The sequence below is a fragment of the Cinclus cinclus genome, chromosome 1 (genome assembly GCF_963662255.1).
Source record: "Cinclus cinclus chromosome 1, bCinCin1.1, whole genome shotgun sequence".
NCBI lineage: Eukaryota > Metazoa > Chordata > Aves > Passeriformes > Cinclidae > Cinclus > Cinclus cinclus.
The window spans coordinates 14,139,928-14,156,750 of record NC_085046.1 but is presented as its reverse complement, the minus strand read 5'-3'; the positions used below and the strand labels follow the sequence as shown (position 1 = coordinate 14,156,750).

Below are 16,823 nucleotides of genomic sequence, written 5' to 3'. Positions count from 1 at the left end.
ACAGGCAACACTCACACTGGATTAATTAGTACATAACCATTTGAAAAAGAAATGTTAATACATGCTGCATCAGCTTCAAGGTAATCCTTCATCCTTATAAAGGGGTAGATTTTTTTTGTACAACACAGCTATCAAATGATGATGTATATTTAAAATAATGGCTTATTATAAGATACCGTATGCATATACTAAGATTTTAAAGAATACAATATGTTTCTGTGTGATTAGTAAATACAAGATTAGCATTAAAAAATTATGTATGTAGAAAAACACATACCAACTTTATTAATTTTGGTGAGTCATGATCATTAATCTCCTTATAATCAAACACCAAAAATCTCTAGAGATCTGGGGTTTTGTTCTGAACTGTTAACTACAGACTAAAATAAAATACTAAAGCTCTGAAAGCAAGAAAAATTGCCCATCTGGAGAAAAAAAAAGGCAAGTGTGTTTCCTCTGAAGTAATGGCTGCCTTGCACAAAACACGCTGTTTGAAAATCTGGTAAAGAATTTTAAATGGAAGAAAATCATCACTTGTTCTCTGTTACTGTTAACACATTTCTCTCCTTTCTCTTTTTAAATCTCTTGATAGCTCCCCTAAACCCAGTTTGCTTTTGCAGTATAACATGGCACTCTGCACATTTGTGCTTTAAGATTCACTTGCAAATCTACCTAGAGAAGTGGCCCACTAGTCCTTTCAGAACATAATAACAGAAAACTTTAACACTACTAAGTAGAACAGCCTAAATGTTCCAAATTTTCAGATGTCTGGAAACAAAAAAAAAAAAAAAATTCAAATAAAAAAAAAATCAACTTGTCTTCCCAGGAAGGTATTTTTTCCTATACTTATCAAATTCTTTAGCTGATGGCTATATCCAGATATGTGCCACAGCCAACAACCAATATGTTTGGTATTATCAAATACTCGTGAGCCCTGTCAACCTATACTTTCCCTCTGACACATTTCAAGCACTCTTTTGACTGCCCTACTTTCATACAATTAAGTTCCATTGCTTTTCCAGGGGAAAAAAAAATAAAAAGGAAAATCAACAGAAAACAGCTTCCCTAGGAGACAGCTAAAAAGAAAGGTTGGTGTTCATGTGCCAATCCAGACAACTACCAGTTATTTTCCTTTCTATGTCATTCTGAATTTGAGATAGCTTTCATACAGCAAAAGCAACTCTGGAACAAGAAATCCAGTATTCGTGGTAATGAAACATTCCTTTTCCATATTCTAATTTAAAGCAGAATATATTAACAGTGTGCCTGCTAGTGGTAATAAAACAGCTGCATTAATGCACTAAAAATTGTCTTTCCATAAAACATTAGTTTATTGCTCCACTACACATTTTAAGTTTTCTCAAAGCATTAATGTTTTGCTTCATATCAACTATTTTTTCCTCACCAATAAAAAACACGTGCTGCCTACATGTTTGAAAACTGTTAAAGGAATTTTAGGCTGCTGACTTAAGACTTCACAAATGCAGCTCAAATAGAGATTGTTTTGGTTATTACCCATAACATTTGTGCATTTTCATGTTTGCTTCACTAGATTTAAGTTCTCGATATGTGAACACTGAGCCTTGAAGAAATGTAAACAGCTCCACTTATTCAATGTTTTACAAAAGTTTATTCATTCCATGTAGTACTACATAAAGTTCTTTCCAAAACAGTAGTACATCTTATGCCAAAAAAATAAAAAGTTAAGTCTGCCTTTAAAAGCAAAGCCAGAACTTCAAGCTATCTCCAACAAAATCATTCATACCTGTACAGCATAAACTGCACATAAGGCTAGAAGTGTCCACTCATCTTTGATTTATCAGGGCTCCATGGAGGCTGTGTCTCATGGAATGCCACAACACACTGAGTACAGAAGGATGCACGAGGCAGAGGAAGAGGAGGGAGGGGAAAGGAGCAGCAGTGGGATCTCAGAATTGCTCGAGCTGAATTCATGCCAAGAGGTGCAAAGTCTCCAGCCAAGCACAGCCCACTGCCTCCTCAACACCACACATGATGTATCCCAAACTGACAACTCAAAAGCTCAGGATCAAACCCAATACATCTTGCTCTGAAGAGCGAAGTCAACTCATGGAAAGCAAGTCCATTAAAATGGAAACAACAGGTCAAGCAAGTAACGTTCTTGGCAGCAGATCCATTGTCATTACAGCCACTGTGTTTTGTCCATTTAAGTTTGGTTTTGACATCTGTGATTGCACATAGGATTCTCCTTACATTTTCAAATCTGCATTCTTTTTTTTTTTTTTTCCTCAGAATTTTAGGAAAAGGGATCCTACAATGCCATTTCTTGGTATTTCATTCTGAGAAGTTCGTGCTAAGATTTCAGCACTACCAAGTTATTTCATTTTCCATGAATCTTGGGATGGACTTCAGGGAAGTTACAGAAACCAGCACATCACCATCGTACAGCACTCATTTCAGTTCCTCCCTGCTCAGCTCACATCAGCTCTCCTCACCCACAGGCAGAATGGCCCAGCACAAGCAGAAATGGGTAGGGAAAGGGTCAAAGCACAGGGAGAGCTAGGGAGAGGCCCTGTCTCCTTGCTGGCTTAAACAGCACCTGTTACTGCACAGCCCAAAAGGACTATCAAGAATATGCCCCAAGAATGGGCAGAAAACAGCTTTTGTTTTTACTGACTCCCAGAATTTTTCAGACTAAACAGCAGCTCAGCTCTGGAGAGCATCAAAGCCAAGTGTTTCAGCACTTTCAGTACTGTCCTCTGCCCTTCAATAACAATATTACAACCCTTTTGCAGCCGTGCACAGCTTTTGCCCTGAACCAACACTAGTTAAAATACTTCAAGGACAAGAAAAGAGCTACTATTCACAAAGTAACAGTAGTGAAGTTATTGAACAGTGTGCTGCATGTTATAAACAGTGATACAAGAGACTAAAAGAAAAATGAAATTTCAGAAATTGGCACAGTTATTTCTGGTACATTAATTATATCACACATCAGAAAAAAGCAGCATTTCAGTATGCTGATAACTTGCTCCTACCTTGTCATTGGTGTCCAGCACAATTGTGCTGTGTCTCCATTTTGTTAAAACTATTGGCTCCTGTAGCCTTCTGTCCAGACTCCTACTCTTTATTATATCTCTTTGTTGCTGTGGTGAAGCATTATACTAAAGAAAAGAAAAATAAAATTGTAAGTAGAATCTAATTCATGCAAACAAGACCTGGATATACCACTCATTTGCCTAAACAGTGCAAGCTTTCAGACCCCTGATGTCACCACCCAAGGGTGTGGAAACAGCCTTGGTTTTATTTTGCATTTAGTCTTCAGAATTGTCCTTTCTCCTGTAGTCCTTTCTGAAGCAGTAACTAAGACTGGTTTGTTGGGATAATAATTTCCAAAGGCAGAGAGATGTTTGACTTCTGCTGCAGCAGATGCTTCTGATTTTGCAACCCAGTAGGGTATTGAGAACCACCAAGGACCTACAGGAATACAAGATTTAAACATTCACTCTTCATATTGCATTGACAGTACTACAGCACCTGACCAGCTCTTGTGTATGAAAAAGAAAAACCTATTATCCTGCAGTAAGATATTTATATTGTTATGACTGCCTAGTATGACTCTCATGAGAAGGATACAACATTTAACTAGATCTCACAACTGCAGCATATTTTCATTAATAGTGTTGCCATTTTACATTATCACAATCAATACATTATAAAAAATTCTAAAACTATTTCAGACAAAGTGTTATACTGAAAACACAAACAAGAAAAGACAACAACATATGGGGGGTTTAAGTAATTTATTAAAATCTCATTCTTTTTAGTCAGTATCAAAAGACTAAAACCTGCACATAGAAAGAAACTTAAGGCAGCCAGTATTTGTGGAGTCATGTAAAGCCCTAGAATCCACTAGGTAGGAAATAACAAAGAAAAGTGAAGTGCCCCTTTTACCTGAGAAGGCTAAAGAAACAATCTTTGCAAGGACACTGAGTTCTATGGTTTTGCTACTGATTCCTACTATAAGCTCAGAGCCTCAGGTTTTCAAAGACAGAATAACCTACACCTGCACATACTAACAAAGCATGGCAAGCTTTAACCTAAACAACATAAACACTAAATCTTACCAAAATTGCATAATACAGTTATATTTATTGCCCTTACAAAGAATCAGAATTGCTACTACTCACAATGCTTGAGTTAGCTTTGGATTTTACTATGAACAGAGTTAATGCTCCAATAACCCAACAGATGCTTAAAAGTTAAATAACTTAATGTAACCAAATGCTAAATATCCACAAGACTAGTAAAGCACTCCCAAGTGAATGGATGTTGCAGTACTGAGAATAAAATTCAGTAGTTCATGTACAGGCAGAAGCATATTGGCTGTCACTGCAGAAAGTCACTTCTGAGCCTGCCTTGGTACTGGCTTCAGCACATTTCCACTCACATGACAACTGCTTCCCTACAGTGGTGAGATTTAAGCAACTCCCAGTTTGTTTCCTTGTTAAACCAAAAGCTGGGCCATGGTACATGCTGAAAGGACCCCAGTCCTGCCTTGCTTTCTTGTTAAGGAAATATCCACTCTGGTGGTGATCCCACAACCCAAACTGCAGCAGCATGCTGAGCAATGTGCAGCAAAACTGCCTGCCAGCATTAAAACTAAAATCTAAACCATTTCCAGAGAAACTATGTCTAAATCACAAAGGCTGCAACAAACAGCACTCCTTGCAGCAGCTCTAACCCATTTAGGTGGGCAATTCCAACACGCTTCTTGCTACGAAACAGAACTGTTTACTTCAGAAATATATTTACACATTACTGACTCTGGCATACATTATTTATGGAAATGTTCCAGGTACTTTCCTTGAGTAACTCAAGGAATTGAATAAATAAGTATGTATTTTGAAGTAATTTATCCTGAATTTAAGTACATTTTAAAAGTTAGGATATGGGCACAGGTGGTCTATATTTAAATAGTGCTTTTGATACTATCACAAGCCATCAGGAGTTAACCTCTCTAACAGGCAACCAACCCCACCTTGAAGGAGAAAGGAACTGTAACAAGAAATTCAAGTTTTACTAAACATATTTAACAAGTACCACAGTATATGGAGCTCATCAACAAAACACTGCTAACAACTCAGGAACACTGAGCTCTATCTTAGCAGCTTAAATAATTTGCATTGGTGATAGAAACAGTGTTGGTAAACTGACAAGTCTTTAAAGGGAACATTTGACATTTTTGCCCCATTTTCTCACAGTAGAAACTTCAAGTCAATCTTTTTTTCTCTGATGTCTGTGAGGTTTTTTCTTTGTTTGTTTTATTCATTATAAATAGTAAAACACACTGGGGGGAAGGGTGATGTGGAAATAAAAGGTTTGTGTTTCTGGGCTCATGACAAGTCTCCAATTTTAAAATACATTAATTGGTCTGTGATCTCCAAAGAGAATCCGAGGGAGACAGAGACACCACTTCCTACTCTGCATTGTCCAGCAGAACTCACCATCCTGTAGACCTGGCAGAGTCCCCTGAACAGGGAGAGGTGGCCAGAGCTGGAAGGCTTACCTGGCTGGATGACACCACCCTGCTACTCTTTGCTCTGCTCCCACCCAACCTCAGGTCACAAAGCCTTGCAGAACAGCTTCAGGTCTGGTTCCCATTCTGACAACCTACAGGACTCCTACCTGCAGAGGAGCTGCTCTCTCCTCCTGCATTTGCAGTATTTACCATTGTTTACCAGAAACTAGGTTGGGCTTGCCTTCCCTCAAACAAAATATTGTTTTTACATAACCATAAGCAGGCAGGCTTTCTATGCCTAAGACTTGGTGCAATCTTGAAGACAGATCAGGCAAGGGTTGTCCTCTGCAATAAAACTGACCTGTTCAAATTGTCTGGTGGCACAACCCCTGCTACACCACATGCCTTAACAGCATCTTCTTCGGGTGCAATTTTATTTTCTTAACTCTAAAGCTTTTTAAAATGTAGAACACGACTCCAAATGTATACACTACTGCTCCTTGGAAATCTCCACAAACTCAAACTTGTCTCATTACACCAACCCTTCTCTGGCACATCACCTCAGCTTGTCCCCCACTTCATAGGGAGCATTTTCTATCACACAAGGGGCAGCATATGAGCAAATTGTTCATTCTCTGACTGCACACACCAAACAAAAGAGGGATTTCTTTTTGTTACAGTTTTTGCTTTACTTCAAGGACAGCAGTGGTGTAAATTCAGGTGACAGAGTATTCTTTTCATTGCTGAATTTGTTCAATACCTTCTCCAGCTACTTAAAGGCTTTCTTTGCCTCAGTATAAAATTTTCTAACCTTCTCAACTGGCTGAGTGATTTCCAGTTAATTTTAAACTGATACATAGCATGGCCCAAGGCTCTATCCTAGCCTAACTGTGGCTGAAACAAATGTAACACCTCCAAGTTATTTGTAGCAGTTGTCCCCATTCTTCAGAGCTGGCACAGATCTGTCAGCTTTATGAAACAGAAAAAAGATTATTCTTGGTTTATGTTAGCAACATCTTCAGCCAGACAAAGGAACTGGGTGGGCTGAGGGAGAAAAGCCTGGGAAGCAACCAATACTGAAAGTCGGTAAAGAAACCTAAAGTGAAGCATTTTACCTTACTGCAGTCAAAGACCAAAACAGCAGCATTTAAAAACATTGTGCTATCCTAATAACCTTTAGCACCTCATATATGTTATCTGCAGTTGTCCCAATACACTGTCTGAAATAGAAGAACCTTCTTGAAAAAAAAAGAAAATTAAAGCTGCCTCATAACAAAACGACTTTCTAGTGCTCCTACAGTCCTTGGCTTTGAATAAACTTTTTTGTTGTGATAGATGTAGCACCTATGTTACAGCTTTTTCTTTTCTTATCAACTACATCAGTAACACCTTTTTCTTAAGCCCCCATAAATAAATATGTAAGGATTATTTTTGTCCTTTTTAAGGGATTTAATTCCCTTCCTTTCTCTAGGGAATGAAGATTCCTCGTTCTCTGCCACAGAATGTCAGGGTGGCAGCAGCCAGAGGCTTCAGCCACATGGAAGGGACAGAACCCAGGCAGAATGAGACCAGTGGGACAAGCAGCTTCAGCTCAAATGTACCAGTGACTGAAAGACACCTCTGGATAACGTACTTGGTTCACTTTGCTGTCTTGGACATCCATTGCTTCCCCTTTTTATCCTCAGGCTCTTTGATGAGCAGCCCCAAGCCCTCGCTGATTGCCACAGGTCCTGCTGAGTACCCAAGCAAAAGCTGGGGGGAGGTGGGAGCCACTAAACCGCAGGACAAAGGAGGAAGATCACAGAAGGTTTTCTGAGTAGAAATACATATATTAAAGAGAAAAGGAAAAAAAAAATCCCGACTGCCTTCTCATACTTAACTCGGGTTTATTTGTGTTGTTAGAAACCACCTGGATCCTCACATCAGCTGAGGCTGTCTCAACTTTCACCGGCCAATACCAAATTTTAGGACAAGAATGTCACTACTGCTAATGAAACTGCATTGACTTGCAGTAGACTCAAATGCCAGCACACAGGTTAACCCCAAATCCAGCAGCACAGCTCAGAACATGACAGATTTACCATAAGACAACCAAGCTTTATTTACATATTCTCATATTTATTTTCTTTTACCATTTGATTGCATGATATGTTCCTGACATTACCTGCACCCTGCTTTACTGTAATTTTTTCAGCTATCATGCTCTGACAGTTGTCAGATCTGGTCCATTAACAATGGCAAAAATGAAGCTCCTCCAGCTACTGCTTCTTCTGTGGATACAGCAAGGAGAGCTTATGCTGCAGGAACTGGTGAGAAGAACACATGCAATTGCAACATCACAGTCTGTAAATATTAACACTGAGTTCACTCCAGAGTCTTACAGTACACACATTTTTCTTCCAAAAGCTACTCTTGGATCAGTGAGCTTGCTCAGAGGAAGGCCAAGCATCATGCTTTTATGCCAGGTGTTGGCCCAGGAGTGCATTTTGAAAATCTGAGAGACTTTCTATTATATCTGCTATGTATTCTCTCTCACTTCAGCTATTTATTTCAATATTTATTAGACAGATTTCCCACCTTTTTTTTGTCATTTTGATATGTTAATTTTTTTTAAAACTTCAGAAATTAGGGAGCTCCTACTCCCGAGATGAGTTTAATTCCCCTCACCCTTACTAGAGATTTCTCATTTGTTGAAGTCATAAAACGCCTATTAGAAAACTAAGCTTCTGGAATAGATTTGTAGCCCTTCTTAATCTGAGTTTAGACAGTATTCTTTCACTACACAGGAAATAAACCTATTTCATTATAGTGATCTAACTTCTAATTGCTTGTTTGTTAGGGTTTTTTGTTACTTAGTTGCTTTGGTTGGTTTGGGATTTTTTTTATAATTGGCAAGAACCAAACACTGAATACAGCAGAATGCTGCAGATCAGAAATGTCAAGTCTTTTGCACAATCTAGTAGAAACTATGATTAAAATATTATTATCCATTTTAAAGATTAACTCAGTATGTTCTTCTCTTGCACTGCAGAAAGCTGGGTCACACTCATCATGAGCCTTAATAGACTTTTCACTAGTTGTCAAAGCTACTCCATCTGAAACATCATTTTTAGCCAGAGGCATCCAGCTATTCCTAGATGTTATTTAAATTCACATGACTGGAGGGCTTTCTGTGAGACTGTCTAAAGTAATTTGTTTTGTAACTGTCCTCCCTTCCCAACATATACCCACACAATTTTTAACACATGTACAAGAACAGTGTGTTATTCCCAAGCACATGCACATTTATAGTTAATTCTATTAGTCTGAAGACTTTTTATGTCATAGTATTAGCTCAGCTAGTGTGCTATTTCCAGAAATCTCTGAAACATTCTTAGTTCTAATGAAATCCAGCTTATTAAGAACCATCTAACAAAAAGATTCTATTCTTTTTCTGGTTTAATAGCATTACATGACTGTGCTACTACATTGCTTTATTTCACAAGATTTAGAAGGCAGTATTTGTGCTAAATACACTGGAGGAAAAAAGACAAACAAAACTGAGCAAGGAGTTGGACTTTTCCTAGTAACTTACTTTTCATTTAAGCAAGTGTTACAACGCTGAGATGGTTTCTATGGTTTTCTCTCACTACTCAAGAGAGTTTTCAACATAGATTATTTATCTTCAAAGCAGTTTTGTAGTCTGAGTGGTCTAATTCATTTGTTTTAAGTACTTTAAAACCAGCTTCAGCAAGATCTTTGAGAGACTAATCTTCAGTCATGCTTAATTACTCACAAGCATAACATCTTCAAATATATACTTACATAAACAAGCTAAATCTTTTGTTGAAGTATTTAATCTATTCCACAGAATTTAAAGTAAAAATCCAAGGATTTCTGAAAATACAGAGATTCTTAAATCATTAATTAAGAGTCAATTGCTCATTTTATTCTGTTAACCTTATATTTGCTGCCAGCCAGGATTTACTAGTTCCGAGAAGGAATTAAAAAAGTAGATTCCGCCCAAACAGATCATGAGAAATAATTTTCAAGGAAAATTTCTACCAGAAGTATGTGTTCTCTTTCAGATCACAAATTACAAACCAAAGGCTATGTTTCATTTTGGAAGTGGCTACTAACACAACAGAACTCAGACTCTGTTTGGAATCACTAGAATAACATGCATTATTAAATAAATACTAGAACCCACTCCTTTATGTCTCTTAATGTACCTCAGGTAATGGTTCTGGATTACCTTTGTGACTTATTCTAATTGGATTAAAGACAATTTGCTATTTAATTCAAATCCAAACTCAATCTATTTTTGTGAAACCCAATCTCTTCCAAGTCAAAACCTTCTGCACAGCGGAAGTCATAGAATTAAGTACTTGTTACATTATTCCCCACAATTATTTCATATTGAATTGCACATTGAAGTAATAATTGCTTCTGGTAAAACCTGGTCTATCAGGTTTTCAGACAAAAGATAAACAGCTTTTAAAACCAACAGGTACAGATTATACTGTTACATTGAGACATGTTACAAAATATAAGTTATCTAACTAACACATTAGACTAACACAGAAGAATTCTCAAAGCTAACTCAACTCTTCAGTGATTCAGATGCACATTCTTTTACTTACATAACAGAACAGCTCCTAAGCTATATAACTTCATTCTTAATTTTCAATGTAAATATTTTCTCACAAGTATTATGAAAGCACTACCTATTAAGATTGCTCCTTTCTAAGTGGAAAGTGGCTTGAGATACTGATTTTTGTACTGACAAAACAAGAATGGAAAAACATACATTTTCATATACTTATGCACACACTTTTGTGTGAAACAATTTTTTAATGGTTGCACCTTATTATGTAGTATTGAACAAACAGCAGGGAAGACATACATAACATCCATATGACAAATGCCCTAGTTTTTTGAAGTGAATATGAGAATTAAATAGTATTAGATACATCCTCAGACTACCAAATGTCCCTAGATCTGTCGCTGCCCTACAAGTTTCTATTTTCACTACAAATATTAATAAATACCAAAACACACTTCTGCTGAAACTATCATCCTCAAAGATACCACAAAACTCTGCTGAAACTTTTTTTTTTCAACACTTGTTTGTACAAGCACCTTGGAGAGTACTAAAAATAGACTACAGTTTCTCAGTGAAGATTTCTCTTTTTTCTATGCATGTTTTCTTTATCACAGCAAAACCAAAGATACCATTCTGCAGCCCTCAGTTCAGCAAAGACACCAGATCTCCTTTGACATCTGAATAGCTACATACATTCATTTTTCATGTCCTCGAGTATATATTTTTTCTTCATAATCAAAAATTCCACAAAAATGCAAATGCAATAATAAAGATCAATATCCGAGTTGTCTGCTGGTTAATACCTCACATTAAAGACCTGATAGGACACATACTCAGGAAGAGGGGAAAGCCCCAAGTTGTTAAAGTTTCTTTTTTAGGTCACTCACCTTAGGCAACTCCCACTCTGACCTGGAACCATCAGCACTGTAGTAGTATGGTCTACCTTGCTCATCTGCGTGTTTTATCCACTGCAGAAAGAAATGTGATGACAGAAAACATAATCAGAGTGACAGTCACAACAGTTAATCTCTGAGACCTGAGATTTAAAGTAAATTAAAAATTAAGTGCCATCCACTTCAGCCATGTCTAATGCACAATCTCCATTAACTAACCAAGGTTAGATTGCAATGAGAGCAATGGTTTTCAGCATCCTGATTTTTTTCTTCTGTAACTCCTTAGAAAAAAAGTCCTGCAATATCCCACAAGAGATTGTGATAAATAGATTTTTTTAAGGTGCCACATCTCATTCTTATCAACATTATATTGTCAGTTTAAGGAGGTATAATTTTTCCATCAGATCTGCATCAGGGTCTTATATATAAAATTCCAAAAAAGCAGCTCAACCAGCAACTGCTGATAATTTGAGAAATACATGCACTTGTTGAACAACTTTTTCAAAATATCAGTGGAAACGTGAGATGCAGTCCCTAGAGGAATCACGAAGAAGACAATACCATTTCTGTAGCCTCTACAAGCACCTCACATAGTCAAAAAAACAAGCCCATGACAACTGGGACTCGTCGTGCAGAAAGAAAATAATTGTAATGAGCAAAAATCAAGATGATTGCAGAAAAATACAGAAACACTCACTGCAAGGCTCTTGGCTCAAGCAGGTTTCACAAGATTACCTTTCTATAACTGTGGTAAGAAAAGCTGTTTTTTTATCAATCCCAATGCAATTAAAAAAGAAGGCTCCATATTTTGCTAAAAACATAGGAATGTACTTTACAGATGTTTGTCAGAAACAGACTAAAGAGGATAAAATTATAAAATGGACAAAAAATCCAACTATTTAGAAAATTCTTGCAAATAAAACTTGCCTAAATTCAACTCAAGAACAGGTAATGCTATATGGTAAACAAAGTACTGTTTCAGTTAACACTTTGTAAGTTAAAAAAACTCACAATGCAACTTCAGTGAACAATTAAAAAAAATAACTGCTTCACCAATATAAACAATGCTGTAATTTATCCTAAGTGGGAGAAGTTTTATGGCATGCCCAGAATCACAGTAAGTTGACAGTAGCAATTAGATAGCAAGAATAGGGCATAAATCTGCTGATATGGCTGTAGTTTAATTAAGAAGTTTGTCTACATCTGAAAGCAGTAGTGAAAATCTCCAATAAAGGAAATTATGGAAGTGATAAAGCAGCATTACATTCCATTTAAAAACATCTTAACTAAAAGGTCTACGTAGACAAGACCAGCTCTTAAAAGACAGTAAGAAAATCTTATTGGTATGCTCATTCCTGAAGAACAACCAAGAACAAGGGGGAGGGCAGGAACTAAAAATTATACATGGTAAATTCATTGAATATAATCTGATATACAACTGGAAATTAAACTTCTAAGAAACAAAAACATACATAAGAAAAAGTCAGTTCACTTTCTAAAGCTTCATGCATATTTAAGAAAACAAAAGGAGATACTACTGAGATATGTTCTTCACTTTTGGAAATGCAGGCTTCATTTCTAGAAGTGAATTAGTGGAAAAGATTCAGAACACATGATGAGAAGAAGGAAAAAGTACCTTTTCATTAGTATAGTCATTGGTATATAAGGTTTGACCATGTTCATCCAACTCTTCTGACCAACCCTTTGGAGGAGAACCATACTGACTATCTGACTGGCTGTAACAAGAACTGTGGTCGTTTTCTTCTGATGAAAGATGCTACAAGTAGTCAGAAACATATAAGGCAGGTTTGAGAATGAAAGCGCTTTAAAATCTGAAAGATCAAAGATTATTTGACTAGAAAGAGAATAGTAATGAAATCAGGGAGTTCACATTGTTATACATTATATGAGAGAATGAGATGCATTTTTACAGTGCAGACAATTCAAAGTATGTTCAGAACAACTAGCTTTTACTGATACTTTTTTTTTTTTATTTCTACCAGATTTCACTACTCAAATTTAAACTCCAGGGGTTTTGCTTATCCAAATTTTATTCCTACAAATTTACATTACAGATGAAGAGAGTTAGCTTTACTAATCTGCATTGCCTTTAAGAAACCTGGGAGCCCTACTATCTCAGTTTTCTACCACCATCCTAAATTTCATATCCAAATCCTTCTCCTTTTCTCAAATAAATCTGGAAACACAGGACTGATTAAGGACAACTTGAAACTCCAGTTCCATCTTCCTAGATGCCAGCATTTTACAGTACTTGTCCAATGCATCTTAAAATATTATCAATTTCCACTCTCCTTCTTCCAACTGTGATGCACATAAAGAGCATTGCAAAAGCAAGACTTTCCAACAGGCACAGCTAGCAGAGGTGAAAAATTGTTTCCTGATGGTAGAAGTAAACTATTATGCTAGGAACAAGTTTGATGTGTAGCACAGAGAAAAGATTTTACACACACATCAAACAATTTCTGTTTCCCCCAAAAACCTTGTTCATCCCCTTGCTAACACACTGTAGTCTTATTCTAAGCATCCTCTCCATGCATCAAAAAAAATCTCACTTCTTTCATCTCCCACAAAATCTCTACGCTGTGGTCTCCTGAGGAATTCTATGCAGATTTCCTTTCAGTGTCTTGGATCCTTAGCTAGCAGGAGGCATAACATTTAATACACCCCGCTACTCAGAAACAACAGGAGTAAAATACTATGGTTCAATAACACTGGCATGAGGGTTTTGAGAAAAAACTGTAAGGCAGGAGAGAGCCACAATTCCGATTTTAAATAGGAAAAAAAATCTCTCCCAAAAAAATTAAGTCTAAGAAAAAATATTAAATTACCAGAAACTCCCCAGTTTATAATAATCAGTGGGTTTTGAGACTATGTACTTAGTGACATACCCAAATGATTTCTATGTATGTTTTTTTGGTGTTATTTTTCTGAGTACCTTACCACTTATGTGACACAAACTCCCTCAACTGACATAATCCAGTTGACCAAGCACAGGAAAACCCACAGGAAATCTTCAGGCCATTAATTAAGGAACATGAGAAAACATAAACGTCCTCTACAGCTTTCAGAATGTGAGCATGTATACTATGGATTAACCAATGCTACCTCTCTTGCAATGGGGCAATGTGAAATTCTCATGTGCCAATTCCTAGCCACTGTGGAGGGGAGGAGAGCAGAAGGAGCAGGGTGGGGTAGTCTTCAGTCCCATTTTTCAATCTTAATTTTGCAAGTGTAAGAGTTGCCAAAGGTGCTATTGGTCCCATGTGAACTACTGTTTCTTAGGATAACTATACTGTATACACGTACTTAAATTTACATGGTCTTAATAGTTAAATATTAATTGCACTGACATATGGCAAATCAGTGTTGAAGACTTTGGACATTTTTATTGCTATCTACAGAGATTATAACCTAATATAATAGACTGGTATTTGCCTCCTCCAAGCAACTCCTGATACTGAAGAAACACCCTACACAGGTAAAACTAAACAGATGACCTAAAAATGAAAATTCTCCTAGTAAAACCACTGTTGTACAGCAGGAATGACTGTCAATGTGTCTATCTGCATGGCATCCATATAATAATAGTTCAAATGCTGCAAGGCTTAACTCACATCCTGTACTTTTGCAGGCCTAAGCTTCAACAGAATTCCTGAGTTGTTACAAATTTTACCAAGCCAAGGCACTCCTTGTCCCTGAGCTGTCAGGAACAGCTGCTAAAGCTGCATCAACAGGGTTTACAGAACACTGGCTAAACCACGTTCCACAGCTTTCAATTTCTCTTTCAACACTTTTTCAGCATTAACTGCTTGTATGTTTTTTTTCATATTGTCCGTGCTTTATCTCCAGTCTCATCCCCAGTTACACTATCTCACACTTAAATAAAGCCATCTTAAGCAGGCACTTGCCCAACCTTGCACCTTGTAAGAGCTTAGCTGTGACATTAAAGAGAACTACAGAAAAGGTCCCCCACATCATTGCTTCTATTGTCATTATTTTTTCTATTTCATAGAGAATTCCTGGGGGCAGAGACCAGTTCAGCACTATGCATTTAATAGGAACAGCTATCTGTCTCCCTTCTATCACTCAACCTTGCTAGCTTTTAACATTACTACTTCTTGTAAAAGTAAAAATAATCAGGAAGAATACTAATTAAGAAAGCTCCCATCCTTTTATTACTGTTTTTTTTTTTATATTGAAACAAAAAACATGGAATGAAATAGCATTCTGGACAGGATTTAAATCTAGTTTTGAAATTCAATTAAAACCCGTTGCTTTTCTACAGCTGTTTGGTAATTTGTGGATGTATACTTCACCTTATGACCTCCTACCTAGGTAATAAGGGTTTGTCTTCTCTGATCTTGTGACATCTCATTCCTTTTACAGTTCAACTTAATTAAATTACTTCACTTGACAAATTTCTCCTAGTTACTGTTAAGCACTCCTTCCTCAGATACATTAACAAGTCACTGCCTATAACACATTTTATCTGTAATTCCAAAATTTTATACACTTTCCTATAGGCCCTGTCCATAGGACTTCACTGTTTCCCCACATCCCATCCATATAACATATAACATCCATTTAACTGTCATGACCCACAACTGTTTTCTTTCTCTGTGACCAGCTACTTTGGCAAATAAGGTACAATTCTGCCCCTTTTTAATTATCCAATAAAATTCGATTTCCTAATCACCAAGTTCAAAGACCAACTATAAACTGTGTCATGTTTCATACATTACTCATATTTTAGAACATGTGATCACTCAATTCTCATTTTTACATCACCTTCCATTTTGCTACCTAATACAACACAAGCTCCTCTGAGGACAAATCAGCAGAAATTAGCATTTAATCCTTATGCATGCACTCTTTTATTATTAAAAGAGCATAACTCAGACTAGCATAAAAGCCAACTTATAATTATTAAGATATATTAGCTTTAACTTTACCTAATCAGACAAAATTTGAGATGCCCTACATCTTACTGTATCTTAATCTTGGATCTCAATCTTTACTTTTTATTGGATTAAGTACCCAGAGGCTCCAAAAAGGAACACAAACAGTGGAGTGTGAAGCATGCTCCCAAAAGCAGAGCAGAAAAGGAAAGAAAGGAAAGAGGGATGGGGGAAAAGCAACTTCAAAATCAACACATGATTGACTGCTGGTATGTGGATTGACATGACCATGCAACATGTATCTCCCCCTAGACTCATATTTTGATAACCTAGTCAAGACACAAATTAACCTAAGGAGCTTATGCTACTGGAAATAGAGACTTAGCGTCTAGTTAAAAATCAGAATATGCATTATCCACTGGTCTCACGAAGACTGAAAACTTGATAGACATAAATGTCTGATGGCCAACTTGTGATACCTGAAGCATCACAAATAAACAGAAGAACTGAGATGAAAGAAGCTATGGGCAATTAAAAAAAATTATAAATCAAGCATTCTGAAGATGCAACCATGTGGTAAAGTGATGGTACAGACATATGAATAAGATGCAGAGGGATTGCTTGCAGATGGGGAGGGAGAAAGAATTCTTGCAAGTCCTTCCATGAAAAGAAGGAAGAACTGCAACAATGAGAAAACCATTGCTACGACAAGGAGCACTAATCAAAAAAGCAATCAGCTTATCCAGACTAAAACCAGTCTTATCCAGCAAAAGGACAGTCAGTGACAAATTAAGAGACTATCACCAGAGATACCAAAGGGACAGGCATAAACATTCCATCTGTTTGCCTGTTGCTGCCTTTCGCCTGAGGCAAGAAAATTTGGCTATTTAAATGCTTGTGGATGTCATGGCTGCTGTGAAGGCCAG

The 16,823-nt window shown here is 36.9% G+C and overlaps 1 protein-coding gene across 1 annotated transcript in view; it reads right to left on the bottom strand.

The window, feature by feature from the left end:
- ARHGAP12 (Rho GTPase activating protein 12) overlaps positions 1-16,823 on the bottom strand; it is a 68,670-nt gene that overhangs the window by 23,809 nt on the left and 28,038 nt on the right. Inside the window, exons 3-5 of the mRNA XM_062506916.1 lie at positions 12,615-12,755; positions 10,973-11,053; positions 3,018-3,143 (exon numbers count right to left, since the gene is read on the bottom strand). Coding sequence (XP_062362900.1) covers positions 3,018-3,143; positions 10,973-11,053; positions 12,615-12,755 — 348 coding nt within the window. The remainder of the gene's footprint in view (positions 1-3,017; positions 3,144-10,972; positions 11,054-12,614; positions 12,756-16,823) is intronic.